The 18260-nt window shown below is 57.3% G+C and overlaps 1 protein-coding gene across 2 annotated transcripts in view; it reads left to right on the forward strand.

The window, feature by feature from the left end:
• Window positions 1–18260, forward strand: part of COL5A1 (collagen type V alpha 1 chain) — a 207332-nt gene that overhangs the window by 171655 nt on the left and 17417 nt on the right. For both annotated transcript variants that reach the window (XM_030818145.1, XM_030818146.1), the window contains exons 45-63: window positions 953–1006; window positions 1105–1212; window positions 2059–2112; window positions 2215–2322; window positions 3596–3649; window positions 4442–4549; window positions 5221–5274; window positions 5580–5633; window positions 6638–6691; window positions 7386–7439; window positions 8259–8366; window positions 8451–8504; window positions 8603–8656; window positions 9714–9821; window positions 11695–11748; window positions 12590–12625; window positions 13014–13067; window positions 14246–14501; window positions 15441–15553. In XM_030818145.1, coding sequence (XP_030674005.1) covers window positions 953–1006; window positions 1105–1212; window positions 2059–2112; window positions 2215–2322; window positions 3596–3649; window positions 4442–4549; window positions 5221–5274; window positions 5580–5633; window positions 6638–6691; window positions 7386–7439; window positions 8259–8366; window positions 8451–8504; window positions 8603–8656; window positions 9714–9821; window positions 11695–11748; window positions 12590–12625; window positions 13014–13067; window positions 14246–14501; window positions 15441–15553 — 1539 coding nt within the window. The remainder of the gene's footprint in view (window positions 1–952; window positions 1007–1104; window positions 1213–2058; window positions 2113–2214; window positions 2323–3595; window positions 3650–4441; window positions 4550–5220; window positions 5275–5579; window positions 5634–6637; window positions 6692–7385; window positions 7440–8258; window positions 8367–8450; window positions 8505–8602; window positions 8657–9713; window positions 9822–11694; window positions 11749–12589; window positions 12626–13013; window positions 13068–14245; window positions 14502–15440; window positions 15554–18260) is intronic.

Raw genomic sequence — 18260 nt, forward strand, 5'->3', positions numbered from 1 at the left:
GCCATGCACGTTCTCTTCCAACGTTGCTGATGACTACCGGGACATGCTGTGAAAATCTCCCGTGCATGTGTATTCCCACAACATCTGTGTGTGCACACGCATGCATATCTGGGAGTGAGTCTCTCTGTGTTCGAATGAACAGGAAGCATCCACCGGTTTTGTGAAATTAAACAAATGGAACGTTTCTGTCCTAGAGGGCTTGGGTTCTGCAGACACACCCATTGCCCTCTGAGGTCTCACCAGAATGCCCGGCAGAGGCAGCACCATTGACCAAATGCCTGTTCATTTTTCCCCTTTTTGTTTTTTCATCTGTTCAGAAATCCTAGTGTGTTCTTGCAAAATCCCCATCACTCTGCTGCCAGCTTCCTCCCGATGGGTGACATGTCTGCTTATCTCCTGTACAGCCAGGCCTTTCCCCCAGTATGTTGATTCCTAGGCAAGCAGGATCCGTGCTCCTGGGAGGCCTACCACAGGGGCTGTGTCCTTCCAGCCGTGGGTTGGGCTACCCGGGCCAAGGGCACTGTACCCTTCTTGCTTGCCTCCTTCCCATGGTCCCATGCCGAGGCCTCTTGAGGATGGCACAGCAGGGAACATGGTGCTGGGTGCAAGGGCTCCAGAGGAGCCTGTCATCCTGGACCCTCACTGTTGAAGGGGGCCTCACGTGCCCGTGTCGTGGGTGCATGATGGGAGCTGAGATGACACACGGTGGTCTCGAGAGACCTTGGGGGCAGCCCTTTGCCATCCAGAAATGGGCTCAGGGTGGAACCGAGATCCTCATCTACTTCCCAGCGCCTGCAGCAGGTTTGCACCGTGGTGCGAGGAACGACACATTCGGAGACTGAACTGATGATGTTGGATGCATCAGTCCCCGGGCTCAGGATGCGGTCCACCCCTCCCTCAGTCTTACCCACAATCCAGGAAGCTACCCACGTCTCTGTCTTGTTCCCCACAGGGTCCTCCTGGGCCTACAGGTCCTCAAGGCCCCATCGGACAGCCAGGCCCCTCTGTGAGTATCCATGGTCAATGACCTTCAGAAAGCCCCACGCCCCCCAGAGCTGCTGGCATAGCCAGCATCCTCACCCATGGCTGGTTATTTCCCTGCAGGGAGCTGACGGCGAGCCGGGGCCTCGGGGCCAGCAGGGCCTTTTCGGGCAGAAAGGTGATGAAGGTCCCAGAGGCTTTCCTGGACCCCCTGGGCCAGTGGGGCTGCAGGTGACTGTGGGGTTCTCACCATGCCGGGCTCCGCTTCTGACGCCCCCTGTGTCTTCGCTGTGCTCTCCTCTCTTGTCTTTTTAAGAATGGAAAACTAAAGCCAGGCTGCAGGGGGCCTCTTGGGCCTCCTCATTCCAACTGGAAGTGCTGTAGCTTCCCAGAACTCCAGACATGCCTGCATTTACCACTCTTCAGCAGTGGCATTTATTTCTGTGCTCATTGTGGAAACTGATGATTCGTAAGAAACACAGTAACAGTGACTTCTAAATGTACCCCCTAGAGATGACAACGATAAACATTTGGGGATATTTCATTGCCATGCCTTTTAAATGTGTGTATTCTCATACACAGAGGCGCATATGTAATTGTATTTGGTGTTTGAAAATGAATCATGTCATAAGTCATAGAGAAAGTTTGTACCCAGCTTTCCCCATTTTCCATCCTCCATTCCTGTTTTATGTTATGAGTGTGTTGAATGCCATTACACATGACTTTCTATTTATTTGGAAAACATGATTTTTAGTCACTGCACAGTAAGCCAGCATCTGGTGGTGACATAATTTACCCAGGCGTCCCCTGCTGGCTCCTTAGGCTTTATTGTTTTATGGGATCCTGCCATAATCACCTTTGTCGTAAATCTTTGCAATCTTCTCTGCTTATTTCCTCGGGCTGATTCTGAGACTGGGAACCCCGGGATGTCCTCGTGGGTAGCCATGCACAGAGAAGCACCTTCCCGGGGCTTCGGGGGCTCAGTGGTGCTGCGTGGGTGGAGGTCGTGAAAGTCGTGTGTGTGTTTGACATACACATGACAGAACAGCGCTTAACTGGGAAGTTTCCTGTTCTCAGGGTTTGCCAGGACCTCCAGGTGAGAAGGGCGAGACAGGAGACGTGGGCCAGATGGTAAGTGTGCCTGAGACTCCAAGGCCTTGCTGTACTAGTGGCTCATGTTTTGGGGAAACATTTGCGTTTCCTCTGGGCTCAGTGGTCTCTCCCTTTTCCCAGGGCCCCCCGGGTCCCCCTGGCCCCCGAGGACCCTCCGGAGCTCCAGGTGCTGATGGCCCACAAGGTCCCCCGGGTGGAATAGGAAACCCTGGTGCAGTGGGAGAGAAGGTAAGGCTTGTGCCTGCTCTGATGGCAGATTTGTGGTTGTTTGAGGAGAGAGGGTGTGCGTGTGTATGTGTGCACGCACGCGCTTGTGGGGGTGCAGCACCTGTGTGTACCTCTCTGTGTGTACGCAGAGATGAGAAGTACTCATTTCTATGGGCGTGGCTGGGTTATTCCTACGAAAGGCATTTTGAAAGGTAGGCAAATACTTGTGAAATGGAACTGGGAACTCTGACTGTCCATTTGTGACAACCTTTTGCAGAATTTCCAGGCAATGCCCCACCAGCAAAGCCCCTGCCTCCTCCAAGACTCAGCTCTGGGGGAGATCATCTATTCCTTAAACAACTGGTGTTTCTAAGCTTGCAGTTTCCATTTCAGCCGAATTATTTTCTCAAATGGGCCCTCTTCATTTGATCTGATTGGTTTTGGAGCCCGGACTCCATAAGCGTGATGGACCCGTGTGTGTGTGCGTGCCTGTGTGTGTGAGCTCATGTGTGCACATCAGTGCATGTGTGTGTGCCTGTATGCTGGGTGGGACGGCACTGAGCTCTGACTCCACATCCACGTTCCTGCATTTGCCTGATTGCAAAAGCACCTCTCCCAGTTCCCCTGGACAAGAGGGAAGACAGAGTGTACATCCATGCACTTGAGCCCCCTGTGCACCGTTTCCAGAGCTTTCTTTCTGACATCAGTCAGGCCATTAAATTGGAAGACGCCTTCCACCACTGCTCATTTTGTACGATACAGAAATTAAAGAGAAATATGCCCTGCTGGGACCACAGGGCGATGGTGTGCGGCTTCTGCTCAGAGAGAAGGTGTTTCCCTTGGTGTCCCCGCCACAGGGCACACGTTTCTGTTCACCTGCTGCCACTGTACATGCCCTCTTCCCTGCGTCCCTCTGGCCTGTGTCCCTGAGGACTGCGTGCCTGTCCTCCTGCCTCGGCCCTGGCCATCCCCCACCTGGAGTGCCATCCTAGCCACTTACCAGCTTCTCATAGTTGCCCTCTACAACCCTTGGAGCAGCACTCCGGGAAAGCCTTCACAGACAGTGTTGCTTGCAATCTGGACACTCTGCCCTGTATCCATCACATGCCTGCCACATTCCTCACGCACCTCCAATTCCGGGAGTGTCTGGGGACAGCACTCCCCAGAAACCCCTGGGTCCTGGGTGCCCAGGGGCAGGCAGACAGCAGGCAGAATTTGGCAAATGCTTGAAACCGTAGCAGTGCGTTCATCGCGGTGCTCACCGCTGCCGTAACCACATGCACTGTCTCCCTAGGGTGAGCCCGGCGAAGCAGGCGAGCCTGGCCTTCCGGGAGAAGGCGGCCCCCCGGTGAGTGAGTGGGCACTGCGAGAGGGGTGGGATACGGCCGAGCGGGTGTGTGGACGGGGTGCTGGGTCGGAGGCTCTGGCTCTGCCTTAGCTTTTCCATCCGTGAAATGGGAGTTGTAACCCCTTTTGTGCCCATTTCATGGAATGACCGTGAACAAGGTGTATGATGTGGGAGTGAGTGTGTGCACGCAGACCTAGCAATAGCTACCTGTGCCCAGTGGCCTGTGGTGACTCTACCCTCTGTAATGTTTGCTCCTGGCCCCTTCGCGGGCTGCCATAAGTGAGGGCGGCTGCTGTCACCTCGTCCCCCCAGACCTCGAGGGGCAGACTAGGAATATCCAGGCCTTCTCAGGCCAGATGAATGTTCACTGTGAGGCCAGCCCAAAGGTGGCTTTCAGGCCCAGGACCAGCTGGATGGACTCGGGTCTTCTGGTTCTAGCTGCTCCCTCCCCATGAGATCCGTGGAGTCTGTGGGCACCCCTTGTGGTCTTCACTGACTGATGTCTGGTCCAGGAGTCGGTCCCTCCCACCTAGAGCTGAATCTCAGCCTTCGAGGGCCCCAGAAAGTGAAGGCTCCTCAGGTCCCCCTCGGGGTGCACACAGGAGCTGGTTCTGCCCAGGGCTGGGGGAGCGACCTGGCAGCCAGCCCTCTGCAGGGCTCAGCAGATACTTGGAAAGGCTGGTCTGAATGGGGTGAGAAAACCGGGGAGGCCCACTGTAAACTGGCACCTGCCTTGCTCTTGGCGGCGACGTGGTTGGCTCCGAGGACTTGACACTGGCCTCTTTCCTCCAGGGACCCAAAGGAGAAAGGGGAGAGAAGGGCGAGTCGGGCCCTTCGGGTGCTGCTGGACCCCCTGGACCCAAAGGCCCTCCCGGAGACGATGGTCCCAAAGGCAGCCCTGTGAGTATTCCAGACACACCTCAGGGGCCCTGCAGCAGGAGCGGGGTTCTGCACTGGGATCATTCTGACTCATTGGCTGTGCACTCTGCTCTGAGAACAGCTTCAAGACCATTCCATGTCTTGGGTAATTTTTCTAGACACTAGAGGTTTTCATACCAGCTACTGAACCAAAATAGCAGAGATGAGACAGGGCGTGGACTGGAGGAGAAAGCCCTGAGTGAGTCTTCTCTGTGGGCCAGGCGGCCGGCTGAGATGCATGAGTGACAGCCAGGCTTTGGGAAGATGCCCCTGCCCTTGACCAGCCCTGATTTCGCATCAGGAGGGGCTTCGGAGAGGTACATTCCAGAAGTCTGAAGGTCCAGATTCTAGTTGCAGCCTGGAGCTCCCAGGAATAGACCTGTGGGCGGAACGCCTGCCCCTTGCTTGGCTCTGGAAAGCAAGAGATCAGCTGACCCCTGCCGTGCCCACTGGCCGGGCTTGCTGGTTCCGGGACATGCTGCACGTGGAAGGGTTTCTGGACCATAAAGTGCACTGGGTTGTTGGGATTGCTGGAATGTCTTAGGAGCTGGATGGTGGCAGGTGGCCATCTTGAGGTGGTGACATGATTGGCCGTGTATGGTCTCAGTCAGGTTGCTGACGGCCTTGGCTGCTGCTTTCTTTCTTCCTTTCAGGGCCCAGTGGGTTTTCCTGGAGATCCCGGCCCCCCTGGAGAGCCTGGCCCCGCGGTAGGTGCTCAAGAGGGCAAAGCCACCGGATCCCCCACAATGCTGGCCTGCCTCTGCCAGCCCCATTTCCCCTCTTTCTGGTTGTTCTTTGTGATGAACTCTCACTGGGGCAGGCAGTGTCCCAAAAGGCACTCGTGTTCCAGTGATCAGAGCAAGAAAACCCCTTTGACCCCACTGAGCATGCTCTGTGCTGGCACCAGAATGGATTTGGGTTTTGGGAAGGGGCTGGAGATGCATTGGGAGCTGGTGCATGAACTCAGGGTGCCATCTGGGGGTCAGCAAGGAGCTCGCTTTTGTCCCCACAGGGTCAAGATGGTCCCCCTGGTGACAAAGGAGACGATGGTGAACCCGGGCAGACGGTGAGTCCACAATCTGGGCTGGCTTCCTGGTGAAGGTGTCAGTGTATTCTTGGGACCTTGCAACTTGCTTGGCTCATTTCTGGGAAAAACTCCGACATAGCTGATATTGATTCCCTTAATGATATTGATTCCCTTACGATATTGATTCTGGACGGTGACAGGGCTCATGAACTCCCTCTGAGATGCACGTGCTGTCTCAGCAGCAGGTTTGCAGGCAGCGCCAGGGCTTCCACGACCCACCACGGACTCGCCCAGGAACGTCAGATCTTACCCACAGCTCTGCCTAGCAGGGCCAGTGCGTCTCCTCACCGGGCCCTTCCTGCCTTACCTTGACCGAGATCACACTGGACATTGCATCTGACGCTTGGCGTTGAGTGTTTTAAACACCGCTTCAAGCCCAGAACGTCTCTCTGGGATGGATCGACCCCCATGGGCCCTGGGCAGGACTGGGCCTGGAGGAGGCCCCTGAGGCCTTGCAGGTGCCCTTGCCCCCCCTTGCACCCAGCCTGGCCAAGCGTGGGGGACTGCGGACCTGAGGGCAAAATCCATGCCACTGAGTTGAGTGGAGCGTCCACTCAGAGAAGGGGTTAGGGATTGAGCCTCGGGCTGGATTTCCCTGACAGACACCCCTAGTCCACCACTTCCTGGCCTGTGTCCTGGGACGATTCTTGTCCCCCCTTCTGTGAAAGGGGATGCCAGTGCCTCGTCCCTGCCCAGGTTGTGGTGGGGACTGAACTGTCATTGAGTATCAAGAGTCAGCACTGTGAGTGGGAAAGTTCTCTTCCAAAATGCAGAAAACCCGCAGGATGGGAGTTAGGGTTCCTTACACTGTCACAGCCCGGGTGCGACACTGTCTTAGGACCCTCTGTGCTAGCCCCAAAAGAAGAGAGAGGTGGCTGCAGGGCTGGCCGAGGAGAAAATAGACTGAAATCTCCGTGTGTTTTGCCTCAATGGAGTCTAACAGGCCCCAATTCCTCACACTCTGTTCTTTCTCCCAATACCAGGGATCCCCCGGCCCTACTGGTGAACCAGGTCCATCCGGGCCTCCAGGAAAAAGGGTAAATAATTCTGCGGGCACATCCTTGCTGTCAGCTCCCTGCATGAAGCACCCCCGCCCCTCCCCGTTACCTTTTGCTTGGGCCCTGGGTGCTCCAAGCTGCACTGATGAGGAAGGGTCCGGGTGTGGCCTGTTCTCCACTTAGCCCCCACCACATCACAAAATCACAGGCCTGCCAGGTCGATGCAGCTGCTCCTTTTAGGACAGGCCGACTGCTGACACCATCAGTGGTATCCATCGTGGGAGAAAGACACCCGTAAAGCTGCAAAAGTCTTTTTTCCCTGGCTCAGGTTTTACTGAAAAGCCAGAACAAATGAGAAAGCATCCTTTGCAGATTGAATGGCCCAGCCACTTGCTGGTGGTGCAGTAAACAGCTGCCTGGTGCACCCAGGACGGAGGCCACACAGAACTCGAGGTGTGCGCTGCGCCTCCCCATGAGGCCTGAGAGGCCTTTACCTGGGACTGGAGTCCATAGGACTCATGCTGAGGACCTGTGTCACTGCAGGTGGCCCGGGAGCAGCCTCCATGACCCTGCACCCCTGCCCTGCAGCCTGGCACACCCTGAGCACCTGCACCCAAGCTCGTCCTTCCGCCCCTGCAGGCCACACTCACACACCCTGAGCACCTGCATCGGAGCTCGTCCCTCCACCCCTGCAGGCCACACTCACCACCTGCCGTTCTCTTGCTTCTTGCAGGGTCCCCCAGGCCCCGCAGGCCCGGAAGGCAGACAGGGAGAGAAAGGGGCCAAGGTAACGTGTTTTGGGGCCAGGCTGTGACCGCGTAGACCTCCCGCAAGGGATCCCAGAGGGTGGGCAGTGGACAAGCACGTGGGCAGAGATGTCCGTGGAGGCCGAGAGTGGCTGCCCCAGGGGCACCTGGCTGGCCTACCTGGGGAGGAGACCTGGTTCTCTCTCAAGGAGGCATCCAAGTGGTGGCCACAAGACTGGGGCCATCTGCCCTGCCCGCCTGAGGGAGGAGGCGGGTGGTAGGTGCGGGATGCAGGGAACCCAGGGCTGAGTAGTTCTGTGCCCCGGAGCCCTGCGACCTCATGCCTGGTCTTTGAGTCGGCCACACCTCAGCCGCCCACATCTGAAGTGGACTGTGTCCGATGGTGACCGTGTCTGCTGTGGGGCCCGTGCAGAAGATGGGATGCTGTCACCCATGCAGCTGGCTTGGGGCCTGGCCCGGAGCACAGGGGAGGCTATTCTGCCAGTGAGGTGATGGCAGCCCGGGCTGGCACTGTCTGCCTCCCTCCTGGAGGCGCCTGTCATTAAGTGAGACGGGAGGTTGTGCGGTTCCATCCCTGCTCGGGCAGTGGCGCTGTGACACCCAGTCTGTGGTTCGCGCAGTCAGCGGAGACTGGGGATCCCTGCTAGCCGGGGAAGTGATCGGGATGGAGACTTGGCCAGGGCAGCTTCCACAGGAAATGTGGAGAATTAGGGCAACCCTGGATATGGGGTCACCTGGGGCTCTTCCAGAGGTGCCCAGGGTTTCCGAGCAGTGGTCCTGGGCCAGGGTGCCTGGAGCCTCGAGCTCTGGACCTCATTCTGCCCTCCACCGCCCTGCAGGGAGAAGCCGGCTTGGAAGGCCCTCCTGGGAAGACTGGCCCCATCGGCCCCCAGGGGGCCCCTGGGAAGCCCGGACCGGATGGCCTTCGAGGGATCCCCGGCCCTGTGGTGAGTAGGCTGTGAGGGGCGGAGGGGTTGCCAAGTGGAGGGACGGGGGACCAGCGACTCATGCAGAGCGTCTCTGTGTTTCAGGGAGAACAAGGTCTCCCAGGATCCCCAGGCCCGGACGGTCCCCCCGGCCCCATGGTGAGTGACATTCCTCATGGTGAGCGTAGGAGGTGGGGTGAGTTTGCCACCCGAAATCCCTAGGATGAGGACTCTGATCCCTCTGCCTCCTCCCACAGGGTCCCCCAGGACTTCCGGGCCTCAAGGGAGATTCTGGTCCCAAAGGTGAAAAGGTAAGAGGGGCCTCCCTGCCCCAGCAGTTGTGACTCAGGGCCTTCAAATTTGTGACCGTGGGTCTCAAACTCAACAAGCTCTTGATCTGTCACCCGAATGTGTGAAGCACTTGCTGCAGGCTGGTGGTGGGGACCCTGAGGGGTGACAAAGGAAAATAGACACGCTGTGTTTGAGGCTTGGCCCCTGCCCTTGGGGGCTCCTGAGCAGCTCGGGAGATCCCGGAGTCCCCTGCGGTATTGACGGAGAACCTTCCGGCTAGGCAGAGAGGCCCCGGGTGACGGGTGTCCAGGATCCCAGGTTGCTGCTCTCCCTGGGCGGGTGGCCCCAGATCCTTCCTGCAGGAGGTGCGAGGACATTTCTGCAGTGGGAGCAAAGCCCTTTTATTTTTCCTAACTGCTGGGAATTGTTTTCCACTTGCACTGATTTATTTACAAACATAAAAGGTACTCAGGAGTGAGATGGTTGTATAGAAGCAGAAGGCAATGAGGGCCCTCTCATTTCCTCTCTGACATCTGCCACCACCGCCCCCATCCCCAAGGCAAATGAGAGCTGGGGCTGCCTTGCGAGGCTTGCCCTGGGTTCCTAGAAGACAAACATAGCGAATGTCGTGGATTCTTCTTTTTTAAAAAAACAACCCATGATTGTAATATCTGTAATACTCTGTATCTTTCTTTCCGTGTCAGTCCACAAACTTTGTTTTAGTTCCGTATAGGAGCAGGCGTTCGGATTTGTCATAAGGAAATTGGAGAGCATATACGAAGAGAAAGACAGAGATAAACATTACCACTCAGGAAAACCCCTTTATCACTTTGGTCTGTCTCAGTGTCTGTGGCTCCCTGTCTGTTTTTAGACATGACTGTGGCCAGCAAAGGGCCGCCTCGGACCTGCCGTTTCGTCACCTGGCCTCTCTGTTGAGCTTGTTCCCCTTCCAGGGGAGGCTGACCATGACGTAAAGGTTCCTGTGCCATGGCTGTGCTGTGTGCTAACTGGCCCACCGTGGCCGAGCATGAGGCGTGGCTCCCTCAAATGCCCCTTCCTGTCTTCATTTTCCCACAGGGTCATCCAGGCCTGATCGGGCTCATCGGTCCTCCGGGTGAACAGGGTGAGAAGGGTGACCGTGGTCTCCCCGGCCCCCAGGGCTCCTCCGGTCCTAAGGGAGAACAGGTGCGTGAGATGGCACTTCCTGCATGTGGGCTGTCGAGAGGCATTTTAGATCCCTGGGGCAGGCACCCAGGGGACTGGAGGCCATCAGAGCCTGGAAGGACATCCACACGTCGGTTGAGTCCGGTCATCCTGCTTGGCAGATGGAAACACTGAGGGGCTGGGCTTGCCCAGGTGCACAGGGAGTTGGGCAGAGCTGTCTCCCAGCCCCATGCCCTGACTGGCAGGTGGGGCTTCCTCCTCATGACCATGGGGGCCCCCAGAGCTGGAGGGACTTGGAAGTCACGTCATTTTGCCTGGTTCCCAGCTCGGTGGGAGAGCCTGTCACCCCCTGCTTGCCCAGGAGGTCACTGGTGACAACCACAACCAGCTGTGTTTGCCAGTGCTGCAGGCAGAGTGGCTGTTCTGGCTCCTGCTTCCACCTTGTCCCCAGCTGCCCCCAAACTGTAGCTCATTGGAGTTTGCAGCTTCTGCAAACCATAGCCAGGAAACCCCATGCAGAGAGCTTCACTCTGTCCCACAACTCTGAGTGACTTGGAAGTGGCCTGGGGAGGGTGACGTGTGCCATGGAGGCAGGAGAGGGGATGAGGTGACCTGTAGTGCCTCTGTCCTTCCCCCATGAGTCCTTATGCCTGTGTGGGAATCTTTCCTTCCTGAGCAACGTGTGACAGACACACACGCACAGTATGCTGTGCCCACCCACACCCACGCCTCATAGGATGCGGGGGACAGGGCAGGAGCAGGCAGAGCCCCTGGAGGCTGGGAGTAAGGTGGCACCCTCACTATGGGCCCCAGGAATGTTACAGGACATGGCTGAAGGGTGGAGCTCATTGCAAACCCTACCTCGCTGGCCACTGTCCTCCATGCCATTGACTGTTTTCCTCGGCCAGAGTCCCCAGGCCACAGCAGGGTCCTCGGAGGAGTGCCACCCAGGGTGCGGTGGCCCAGTGACCATGAGAATTAGAGAGGCATCCAGGGTCCCCACAGCCAGCGGGAAAGCACCCCTGTGTCCACCCTATTTGCTCACCTGCTCTCACCTCAAACCATGGTCTTGGCGGCGTTGCTGATGAGGGTGTCGGGTCGGTGTGCAGGCTTGGGGAGTTGTGGGGTCCTTACAATGAGCTACAGCCCAAGTCCCTGCAGGGACAAGGTGAAGGGAGGGAAGCACTCCCTCCCCAGTGAAATACGGCCATCAGCCCTCCGCTAGGCTCGCCCCCAGCTTCTGCCCAGAGAGAGCTCTGAGTGGAATCCAGGGCTGTGGGGGGAGGGGCTGCAGGTGGCTCCAGCTGCCTGGGTGTCTGTGGCGAAGCTAGTCGAAGTTGTTCTGTGCTGGCATCTCAGCCCGGGAGGGAGCCAGTGGGGAGAAGGGGTCTAAGCGGAGGTTCCACGCTCCAAGGATGCAGAAAGCACATTTACAGGCTGGACAGGGCAGTCAGCATGGACGGGACTCCCCGCCCAACCCCTCTGGGCTTAGTTCTAGAGGGGAGACTAACACCATGAACAGGAAACAGCAAGAGGGGCCCAGGCCGGGGCCGCAATGCCAGGGCAGTGGTTTCTGTATTTCCAATTGAACGTGAAAAGAGGTGCTCAGCCCGAAGTCCTTGGTGGCCTGGGGGATGAGAGCAAGTTCCTGGCAGCCCGGCCGGGGGAGCAGTGCCAAGGGCTGGCAGCCTTGGGGTGGATGCTCAGGTTGATGGCTCCCCTGACACGCACAGCCCAGGGTCAGAAAGCAGCCACAGGAGGCTGCTGAGGGGCCAGAGGGCACACCGTGGTGAAGGGACGGGGGAGCCAAGGGGTGTGGCTGGGTAGCAGGGTCCCAGCCCTGCGGCTCCTCCTTGTCTGAAGGTGATAACTTGCATTTTCTGCTCCTTTTCAGGGTATCACTGGTCCTTCTGGCCCGATTGGGCCTCCTGGGCCCCCTGGCCTGCCGGTGTGTATCTGGGAGGGGCGTGGTCATTCCCGGGAGGGCAGGGAGGGTGGGGATAAGCTTTGGGGCCTCAGTGTGGAGCTGGAGAATTGTGGAAAAGTCACACGAGAAGCTGGAATTGGGGCCTCCAAGGTAGATCTGCCCATTAACTCAACATTGGGGTTCCAGGAGACAGAAGAAAGGAAGTGGCGCTGCCCAGCCCTGGTTTCGGGTGGGGAAGACAGGGACGGGAAACGGTGGCCGTTTCAGCGAACGAGGCTACTTGTCTGTAGGCATCTGGGGAGGGTGTGGAAGGTAGTAGTTGGCTCTCCAGCCCTCCCAATTCCCAGGAGCCTGGCCAGCCTGGCCCAGACAAGAGCAGTTAGCTCCCCTCCTCTGGCACCACTGCCTGGGTCTCACATTGCTGGGAGACCCAGCATTCCCAGGGCATCCCCACAGCTGCTGGGCTGCAGGTGCACATGGCCCCCAGGGGCCCCTGGCACGCTGAGGGCTGGCCCCTGCTGTGTGCTATCAGGGCTGGGGGTGCATTCCATCAGCCCCTTCTGAGCCAGGACATGTTCTTTTCCACTGACCCCTGCGGCTGTCTGAGCTGGGGTTTCCTAGCCAGGGTGGGTGGTAGGCCGGCCGGGGGCAGGTAGGACCACCCTGTGTCTCCACGAGGGGTGAGCACCAGCCAGGCCCCGACCCTCCTCCCACTCTAGCTGGGCAAATACAAGCGTAGACTCCTGAGGGGGATGCGGGTGGGAGAGAGGCGAGGGGTGAGACTAGGCTGGGCAGGACATGGAGCACGGTGGGGCTGGAGCTGGACCCGGCTTGCTGACCTTCTGCTCTCCTCTCTCTGCAGGGTCCGCCTGGTCCAAAAGGTGCTAAGGGCTCCTCGGTAAGTAACATGCTGCCCCAGCCAGGCCAGTGCCTGGAAGGTAGGGGAGGGGGGAGGGTGAAGGGTCCCCGGCACAGGAACAAACCACCCAGACATCCATCCTAGCTCAGGCCCTGCTGCTCACCATCCTCCCATCTTTCTAAACTAACCCATGGCGGACTGAGGCACGTGGGCTGCTCGACCTCTGCCCCAGGAAGGGCTCTAGCCCTCTCTGTTCTCATCTCAGGGATCCAGGAGGGTACGGGGGTCTCTGCCATTCTCTTCTCTCCTGTGGCTGTGGGGCCACCTCCCCCACATAGGTCTCCAGGGACCATTCTAGAGCTATAGGTGGATTCAAAGTCCCCTCACGCCTCTGTGACCAAGTGCTGATTCTTTTCTTTCTCCCCAGGGTCCAACTGGCCCGAAGGGTGAGGCGGGCCACCCAGGACCCCCAGGACCCCCGGTAAGTAGCCCTTGAAGCCCAGAAAGTGGGGCGGGGGCTCTGGCTAGCTCCGAGGGAATCGAGAAAGCAACTGTGTGTGTAACCCCTCCTGAGACTCATGAAGCCCGTGTGGCATGCCGGGGCCTTGTCCCTGGCATGCAGCCGGGGAAACGAGCCACACAGGTCTATCCATAGGAAGCTTTCAGGCCAACTGGCCCTGGGAAGAACAGCTGGCCAAGAGAGAGAGGATACACGTGTGTGTGTGCTGTGTGTGCATACGTGTGTGCATGGTATGTGAATGTGTGAACGTGTAGTGTATGCATGTATGTGAATGGGCACGTGTGTGTGCATGTCTGTATGTGTACATGCATCCTGTATATGTGCATGCATGTGTAATGTGTGTGTACATGGTCTGTATGTGCATGTGTGTGTGCATGATGTATGGGTATGCATGCATATATGTGTGGGGCACATGTGTGTGCATGTGTAGTGTGTGTGCATGTGTATATGTGGTGTGTGTGTATATTGTATACGTGCATGCATGGCCGTGTGTGTGTGCATGTGTGTGTGCATATGTATATGTGTGCATGTGTGTGTGTATTTGTAGTGTGTGTATGCATATGTGTGTGTTGGGATGGGGGAGCACTAGACAAGGCCCTGGAGGTGAAAGGTGAAGCCCAGTTTGAACCAGGGCATGGCAAGTGCACTATCGGACTCCCAGCTTTGGTTGTGGAGTCTCTCCAACTCCCATCGTCATCTTAGCTGGGGCCTCCTGGAAGTGAATGGCTCTTTGCATCAGGAGGCATTCGTGTGGCCCCACTGTGTTCAGCCCCAGCTAGGGCTGCAGAGGCAAGACTGGGGAGACCTGTTCCCTTTCCTCAAAGCTTGGCCTTTTGTGTGGCTGAGGGCAGGATGGTAGATGCAAGCCCAAGGCTGCAAACTGTTAAGCTTCAGCTCTAGAGAGAAAGGAGAGGTGCTTTGTGCTGGCAAGCACCTGGCAGTGGGGATGGGTGCGGAATGTTCCAGAGACTGGAGGAAGGGAAGGAAACAGTTCTAAGGCGGACAGATGTCCACGTAGCCCAGGTTGCCAGGCCCCAGGGAACCCCTACAGATGTGGCCCCAGCTGTCCCTGCTCTGCTCATATCCTGGGACCCTTCCCATCCTCCATCACCCACCATTGCTCCTGTTCTGTCCCCCAGGGCCCCCCGGGAGAGGTCATCCAGCCCCTGCCGATCCAGGCATCCAGGACGCGGCGGAACATCGACGCCAGCCAGCTGCTGGATGACGGGAATGGCGACAACTACGTGGACTACGCGGACGGCATGGAAGAGATCTTCGGCTCTCTCAACTCCCTGAAGCTAGAGATTGAGCAGATGAAGCGGCCCCTGGGCACGCAGCAGAACCCCGCCCGCACCTGCAAGGACCTGCAGCTCTGCCACCCTGACTTTCCAGATGGTGAGGGCCTGGGTGGGGGGCAGGGGTGGCCCCCCAAAGCGGGCATGGACCTGCAGGACACATGGAGTGTGGCAAGGACAGTTCAGCCAGGCACAGCAGAAGGGACAGGATGGGAAGCCGCAGCCTCCCCATCTGTGGGGCAGGGGTGCGCGAGAGCCTCCCCTCTTGAACTTTATGGAGGCATCTCAGGGTGAGGCCGGGCACAGAGGCCAAGGCTTTGAGGTCAGACCCTCCAGGTTCTCACCTGGTCTTAGGCATTTTCTGGCGGGGTGACCTGCTTGAACCTCGTGTTCCTGACTTGTCAAATGGGAACAGAAACATCTCCCAGGAAGAGGACAGAGTTGCATGAGGCAGTGCCTGAGAGGCTGGCACAGTGCGGGTGGAAGCAAGGATCAGTGTTAGGACCGGCATCAGACGCTGTGCTTGGGCAAACGGCCTTCAAACTCCGCGATACTGTAAAAACACATCCTCCTCCTCACCGTCATAGCATCAGGCACCAATTGAAGGATAAATTCACGTTAGCTTGTCTTCCCCCTGGGAAGTTTGAATGTTCCCCCTACAAGATTCAAGGGATGTTCATAGTTCCAGTAGACTCTGATCCTGCATGCATGAATTTCCAGAGTTCCTTCCAGAACCCTCTCTGCATTTCTGTCCACCCAGAGAGTGGTCCGGACCCCAACCCTCCTGGCCACCAGAACACGTACCCAGTTGCTTCATGCCCCAGCTGTGTTCTTGGTGAATGGGTTTGTCCACATCTCTTTGTGGGCCCAGCAGGAAAAGCAAAATGCAGTAAAGTAAACCCCAGAAAGGCCTGTGTTGGCGGCATTCCTGGGGCGTGCATTTTAACTGCTGGACTAAAATATCATAGCAGCTTCCGGAACCATCCAGGGAGCAGTCTTCCTGAATCTGCCTGCCTCCCTGCCTGTCTCTGAAATCCAGGTGAATACTGGGTCGATCCTAACCAAGGATGCTCCAGGGATTCCTTCAAAGTTTACTGCAACTTCACAGCCGGGGGGTCGACATGCGTCTTCCCTGACAAGAAGTCCGAAGGGGTGAGTAGCTGCATCCCTCGATGGCCCCAGCAGGGCAGTTGTCACAGACAGGGCCATGCGGAGGGCTTCAAGCATTTCTTGTGTATGGAGCTTTAAGACTGAAAGCCAGAAATGAATCAGTTTCATAAGTGAAACTGTTCTTCCAGAAGCAGACCTTAAATTGTTTTAAGAAAATTTTTAGCAATAAAATAGGTTTGTGCAGTCTGAGGTCTGGAAAGGTGGGAGGGCTTTCCACCTGGCATCCTGCCATCCCAGGGCTGGGACTTCACTCACTGGTTGATAAAAGCTTTTCTCCAGTGACTCAGTGGTCCCACTGACCTGAGACCCCCATTAGAACCGTTTAAAGGAATTGGGAGCAGGTATAATAATGTGAGCCCGAGACATCTTCCAGAAGCTGCCCTTTGCCTCAGTTCTTACTATCCAGCTTGTTTCTGTGGGTTGGCCCCAGTCCCTCCTGAGTGCTTTGTTTTGAAGTCCGTTTAGTCAAGAATTCGGGGTGGGGAGCTAGGCTCTTTTGAGATTCTGTGGCATGTCACTTAAATACCCACGCCTGTGGCCTTTCGGAGGCCTCAGCTCTGTAGCAGGAGTTTGTGTGCATGTGGATGGTGTGTGGGCACATGTGGATGAGTGTGTGGATGGTGTGTGGGTGCATGTAGATGATGTGTGGTTTGTGGATGAGTGTGGTGTGTGGGTGCATGTAGATGATGTGTGGGTGTGTGTGGTGTGTGGGTGCATGTAGATGATGTGTGGATGAGTGTGGTGTGTGGGTGCATGTAGATGATGTGTGGGTGTGTGTGGTTTGTGGGTGCATGTGGATGAGTGTGTGGTGTGTGGGTGTATGTAGATGTGTGGGTGTGTGTGGTTTGTGGGTGCATGTGGATGAGTGTGTGGATGGTGTGTGGGTGCATGTAGATGTGTGGATGTGTGTGGTGTGTGGGTGCATGTAGATGATGTGTGGGTGTGGTTTGTGGGTGCATGTGGATGGGTGTGTGAATGGTGTGTGTGTGTAGATGCTGTGTGGATGGTGGTGTAGTTGGGGTATGTGTGTGGATGATCTGTGGGTGTGTGGATGGGTGTGGATGGGTGTGTGGATAGAATGTGGGTGCATGTAGATGGGTGTATGAATGGTATGTGTGCGCATGGATGCCGTGTGGTGTGTGTGGATGGGGCGTGTGTGTGGATGGCATGTGGTTACATGTAGATGGTATGTTTGTGGATGGTGTGTGTCCACGTGTGGGTGTGGGTGTGGTTTGTGGGTATGTGTGGACAAGCATGTGGTGTGGTAATGGGGTGTGTGAGTGATGAATGTGTGTGATGGTTGTGAGTGCACGTGTATTAGTGTGTGGATGGTGTATGGGAGTTTGTGGATGGTGTGTGGTTGCATGTCTGGGTGGGTGGATGGCATGTGGGTACATGTGCAGTGTGTGTGTCTGGTGGGTGCATGTGGCTGGTGTGTGGGTGTGTCTGGTAGGTGGTGTGGGTGTGTAGGTGGTGTGTGTATGGTGTGTAGGTGTAGGTGGTGGGTGCGTGTGGCTGGTGTGTGTGTATGGTGTGTGGGTGTGTGTCTGGTGTGTGGGTGTGTGTAGGTGGTGGGTGCACGTGGCTGGTGTGTGGATGGTGTATGGGTGGTGGGGTGTGTGTGGATGGTGTATGGGTGGTGGGTGGGTGCATGTGGCTGGTGTGTGGGGGTGTCGTGTGTGTATGGTGTGGATATGTGTGGGTGTGGTGGTATGTGGGTGTGTCTGGTGTGTGTGGATGGTGTGTGTATGGGGTGTGTGTGTGGCTGGTGTGTGGGTGTGTACATGGTGTTCAGGTTGTGGCTGGTGTGTGGGTGTGTGCGGATGGTGTGGGTGTATGGTGTGTGTGTGGGGTGTGTGGGGTGTGTGTGGATGGTGTGTGGATGGTGTGTAGGTGTGTACATGGTGTTCAGGTTGTGGTGGGTGTGTAGATGGTGTTTGGGTGCGTGTGGCTGGTGTGTGGGTGTGTGTAGGTGGTGGGTGCATGTGACTGGTGTGTGGGTGTGGTGGTGTGGGTATGTGTGGTGGGTGCATGTGGCTGGTGTGTGGGTGTGTATGGATGGTGTGTGTGTGGGTGGGTGTGTGTGGCTGGTATGTGGGTGTGTGTGGATGGTGTATGGGCTGTGTGGCTGGTGTGTGGGTGTGTAGATGGTGTGTGGCTGGTGTGTGCATGCGCGTGGATGGTGTGTGGGTGCGTGTGGCTGGCGTGTGCATGCATGTGGATGGGCGTGTGTTGCTATCCCTCAAGCATGCACCTGAGGCAGGTCCAGCGTTGGCCCAGGCCAGGCGAGGACTGGGTCTCCCTGTCGCTCCTGGAAGGTGACCAAGCCTGCAGCTCTCGTGCCCCTGCATCAGCTTGAACGGCCACTTCTCCATGAGCTCGCAGTTGTCACGTGGCCCCAGGCAAAGGCCGCCTGTTTCTGGGGCCGCAAGGGATTGCTGTGCAGGTGGAGACCTGTGCACCCCTGCAGCCTCCGCTTCCTATAACAACCTCAGCACCCCAGTAGCAGTTTCCTGCCAGGGGAAGAGCAGCTATGTTCTCCCCAGGGACCGCCATCCCCTTATCCCTCAATCACGCCCTGACCATGACCGCCATCCCCTTACCCCTCAATCACACCCTGATCGTGCTGAGCTCGGCACCCACTCTGGGTTAGGAGCCTGCTGGCTGCAGTGGAGGCTGCACATGGCTG

The sequence above is a fragment of the Nomascus leucogenys genome, chromosome 8 (assembly GCF_006542625.1).
Source record: "Nomascus leucogenys isolate Asia chromosome 8, Asia_NLE_v1, whole genome shotgun sequence".
NCBI lineage: Eukaryota > Metazoa > Chordata > Mammalia > Primates > Hylobatidae > Nomascus > Nomascus leucogenys.